Genomic DNA, 5,000 nt, shown 5'->3' with positions numbered 1-5,000 from the left:
TTTTTCAGATTCTCTGCTTGCATGGCTATGGTCAAAATGCCAATGTTTTTCAAGAAAAATTAGGTGGCTTTCGAAGGTTTGTCAAACACCTTGCGAGTTTTAGCTTTCTGTCGGCTCCTCACCCCCTAGATTCTCCCATTAGCGTAGAAAAAGGTAAGGACAAGGGGAGTGTTGCTACTTTGAATACGTTGATGTTTCTTGATTTATGGATTAAGTCTTTTTCCCTTTTTTCAGATTTGTTTAATTATATTTTTCTATATCTTTATCTATATCTTTATATTTATATATATATCTATATAGATAGATAGATAGATAGATATAGGTATAGATACAGATACATACACACATTTATGTGTTTATATATATGTATATGTAAATTTAATGATTTATTCACATATTTGTTATATATTTATTGTGTACCATATATTCATTGGTGTGAATATTCTAGAATCACTTGTTTTCAACACAGTTTATTCATATCTGAATTCATGGATCTGAGAAATTCACAGCTATATGTGCCTTGCCATCATATATGATTACGTATTAAGTTGACTAATTTATTTAACCATATTTTATTAACATATTTTTTTTAGGATGAAGAAAATGAAGAGTACAATTTTTATTACATTTTATCTTATTTTTCATCTATTTATATATTAAATTTTTTACTTACTAATCCCATTATGAAATCGTATAATTCTTAGATCATAACTATAAAAAAAAAAAAAAAATATGCTGATTTTAGTCTCATTTCTTTTTTTGCGATTCAGTCGAGGAACGAGCCTGGTGGCTAAAAAAGGATGAGAACGAAATGATAATTTACCGCGGATTTGAAGAGAGTGTGTTAGCTATAGAGAGACACGTGCAGAGCTGTGGCCCCTTCGATGGCATTCTGGGGTTCTCGCAGGGAGCAACAATGGTAGGGTTGCTATGCGGGTTGAAGCAGCAGAAAAGTAAGTCGAGGGGAAGGTTTTGTTTCGCCGTTTCTTTTCTTTTCTTTCTCGCTTCTTTTTTGTTTTTCTTTTTCTATTCTTTTCTTTTCTTTTTTTTCTATTTTTTATTTTGTTTTCTTTTTCTTTTTTTCATTTTCTTTTCTTTTCTTTCTTTTCTTTTTCTTTTCTTTTATCTTTTGCTTTTTTTGTAGTTTTTTTTCTTTTCTTTTCTTTTCTTTTCTTTTCTGCTTTTTCTTTTCTTTTCTGCTTTGTCTCTTCTCTTCTTTTCTCTTCTATTCTTTTCTCTTCTTTTCTATCTTTCTTCTCTTTTCTTTCTTTTCTTTTTGATTTTAATTTTCTTTTTTTTCTTTTCTTTTTTCATTTCTTTTCTTTCCATTTCTTTATCTTTATCTATATCTTTTCTTTTCCTTTCCTTCCTTTTCTATTCTTTCTACAACTCTTTCTGTCTTTGTGTGTTTATCTCTCATCTCGTTTTCCTTATCTCATTCTCTCTTATTTTTTTCTATCTTTCTTTATCCTCTCTCCTTATCTCTTTGTATCAGTTTTTTTGGTTTTTTTTGTCATTCTCTTACCTTCATTTTAAATGGAATAAGAATAATAACAGTAATAGATGATCCAGAGATTTAATTTGATCAAAATAACATAGGCGTAAAATGCCATTGTAATTCTGTTGTGTTTCAGAGACACAGGACACACTTCCAGGAATTACTTAATTTTCTTAGAGGAAGGAATTAAGGGGTTTTGTCTATTCTTTGTACAAGTCAATAGAGTGATACATTGATTTGAGAAATAAAAGACTGAAGGAACAAATCACATTACTTTAAGAAATAAATGATTAAAGGAACATGTTGAGGTAGACGTAGGCTGGGAATATGCTTTTTTTTTTTAGTATATGTATTCATTTGTTCTTTTTCCTTTTTTCCAGAACTTAATTTTGACTTCAAATTTGCAATTTTGTTTGCTGGCTTCTGCAGTCGTAGTCAAGCTCATCAGGAAATATACAAAGAGCAGATTATTCTTCCTTCCCTTCATGTAATTGGCGAAACAGACCAAATCATTCCTATAGGTGAGAACATGTTGTTTTTCAGATATAATCATCACTTTTGTTTATTGCAACTCAGTTCTGCAATTTGTACAAATGACTCATGGCTCAGCTGGGGTATGCTGAGTTGGGAATGTGGGGTGCTTGAGCCTCTGCCCCTGTTCATTTCTATATCAAAAATGTCCTTTTATTAAAAATCAGGGAAGGAAAAGTCCTCCTGTAGTAAAAATCAGAGAAAGAAGAGTTTTTTTTCAAATAATAGTTATAGTGATCACCCTTGCTGTTTGAAAAGGCTGTATACATCTCCACTATTTAGTTATAATGAATAACACAGGATATTTAGAGTTATTATTCTGAATTGGAGGTTTTATGGTATTTTCATAATCCTATAACAACCCTCATAAAGGCAACGAAAGAGTCAAGTTATATCCATAAGCTTTAATAAATTATTGTGGTTATTTTCGACTTCTCCTGCAGTAAGAAAATCACATACAGGAATAAGTACATGAGTGAATACGTGCATAATATTATCATATTCTTTGATTTGCAGAGGAAGGCGAGAGACTAACAGGACACTTCCTCAACCCCACCATCCTCCGCCATAAAGGGGGACACCATGTACCGTCGTCTGGGCCGCAGAAGGACGTCTACAGGGACTCCTACAGGCAGTTCCTGGAGTCGTTTACTAGTAATGAAAACGGTGATAAGGAGTTAGATGAATAAGATCAAAAGGATGGTTTAGTAACCATTGTACAATTTAAAAGATTTATATAAGAGATTCTATTTCAATTTCTCTCAGGAAAGACTAGAATTTAAAACTTTGTATAAAAACTTTGGGAAAAGTATCTTATGACACAGTATTTAGTTAAGCAATGGTATATGCTGATGGATATGTCTGTATATTTTGGTCATGGACTTTGAATTGGTAAGTGTCAATTATTATTTTGATATTTAGAGGAGATTAAAAATTTCTTATACATTCATATATATTTCTTTGAGAATACCAATTTCACTTTATGAAAATCACCTTCGGTAATATATCTATACATTTCCTATAACTAGAATACAAATATTTAAGTAATTCTAAAAATTACATTTCACTTTGATTTTCATCAGACTTCTTATCATTAAATACTTTATTTTTTATTAGCTTTTAAAAGTTGCTGATTTTGACATTGGGCAGGGGGGGTTTGCATGAAGATAAATGTGAATGAGTTCCTAGGAAGAAACAGTGTATAAAAGAGCTTTATATAATTTATGAAATACTGTACACAGTCAATACTCAAATCTGAATACAGGTTAACAGGTTAGTGTTTTCTGTTTTCTGGGTTGTTTTTAGAGGAAAAAAGAGAATGAGTAAAAAGAGGGAGATAGATATAGTTAAAGAGTGAGTGAGTGAGTAGGTGAGTAAACATATGAGTGAATGATTGAGCAAAATGTGCGTTCATGTGGGTGTGGGTGGATGAGTGGGTACATGAAGGCTTGCATACATAAGCATGTATGTGCATACATCTCTGCATTACCAAATGGAGAAAATTCAATTTTTTTTTCTAATTCAGCACTAATTCATATGTTTTTTGTTATCATTATTATAATTATTATTTTGAAGTATGGAAGTTTGCCAATGTTCTTTATATGATTACTGATAGTACCTATATTTATAATTTTTTCTTTTTCTCATTTTGAACGTTGTCTCCAGGACACTAACTGCAATTGATAAAGCATTGTTCTAAAAAACTCATTTGTGCTTAAGAAGTCAAATAACCAAAAAATATTCACAAAATATATTGATAGGTAAAATTACTGATGAAAGTGAAATATACGAATTACAGTTTACATATAATTATGTTGTAGGGTAAGCCGAAGTAGTTTAATCAATATCGTGTTATAATTCCAAAGAGAAAATGTGATGGTAGGATGCAGAAAGAGTATATTTTGACAGGTTTTGACCGTATTTGACTGCTGCTTTTAGTGGTAACAAGGCTGTGGCTGAAGAGAGGTGACAATCGTATCCTAAGCGTTAAACCATACAGAGTCTAAATATAACTAGGGGCGAGTTAAAACCAAGGGCATAATGTGTATTTTTGGTATGTGGATTCACCCTTGCTTAGGAGTAGTTTTTCTATATGTATATACATATGATTATGTATATATGTAGAATATATATATACATGTGAAAGTATGAATAAACTTCATGTATAATTTCCCATGTAAATATTGTTTTATGAGGCTTACACTTTGTAGATGTTAGAGCAATCAGAAAGGATTTCGTGCTACTTATTAATATAATTGTGAATTCAGTTTAGTAGTAATAGGGGATACAAAGAAATGATTCTACATATAAAAAAAATCATTAACATAAAATCCCATACTATATATACTGCCAAAAAAAAACTTTGTAATCATACATGCACTAAGTTTGCACTGTTACTGATATGATTGCCAAGATACTTATAGTTCTGATTCCAAAACATGATGACATTACTTTTAGAGAAGCTTTACACAAGCAGTGTTTGAGATTTTCATTATAACTCAGAATGAAGTATAAATGGATCAGAAAATAAGACAGAGCAGTACAATTGTTTCTCTTTCTGTCGTGAACTGTAGCTTCAATTTGATATATTTGCCTCACGCACACCAGAGGACATGTATTCACGCAAATTCTTACACAAAGGTTACACATCCCGGTTTCCCTTTGCTTTTCATGTACTTTTTTCATTCCATTTCATGTGAACAATGTAAACGTATATAAATGTTATTTTTCATTTAATTTTAAGAGCAATGACTACTACTACTACTACTACTACTACGACTACTACTACTATGACAACTACTGACTACTACTAGTATTTACTACTACTAGTATCTACTACTACTAGTATCTACTACTACTAGTATCTACTACTACTAGTATCTACTACTACTAGTATCTACTACTACTAGTATCTACTACTACTAGTATCTACTACTACTACTACTACTACTACTACTACTACTACTACTAC

General features: G+C 31.1%; 1 protein-coding gene across 1 annotated transcript in view; it reads left to right on the top strand.

The window, feature by feature from the left end:
- LOC125040644 (esterase CG5412-like) overlaps positions 1–4,834 on the top strand; it is a 6,041-nt gene extending 1,207 nt beyond the window's left edge. The window contains exons 2-5 of the mRNA XM_047635307.1: positions 9–153; positions 771–953; positions 1,879–2,019; positions 2,546–4,834. Coding sequence (XP_047491263.1) covers positions 9–153; positions 771–953; positions 1,879–2,019; positions 2,546–2,718 — 642 coding nt within the window. The 3' untranslated portion in view covers positions 2,719–4,834. The remainder of the gene's footprint in view (positions 1–8; positions 154–770; positions 954–1,878; positions 2,020–2,545) is intronic.
- The last annotated feature ends 166 nt before the right edge of the window (positions 4,835–5,000 follow it).

The sequence above is a fragment of the Penaeus chinensis genome, chromosome 29 (genome assembly GCF_019202785.1).
Source record: "Penaeus chinensis breed Huanghai No. 1 chromosome 29, ASM1920278v2, whole genome shotgun sequence".
NCBI classification, from domain to species: domain Eukaryota; kingdom Metazoa; phylum Arthropoda; class Malacostraca; order Decapoda; family Penaeidae; genus Penaeus; species Penaeus chinensis.
The sequence above is the reverse complement of the archived record's forward strand: the minus strand, read 5'-3'. Positions and strand labels throughout refer to the sequence as shown.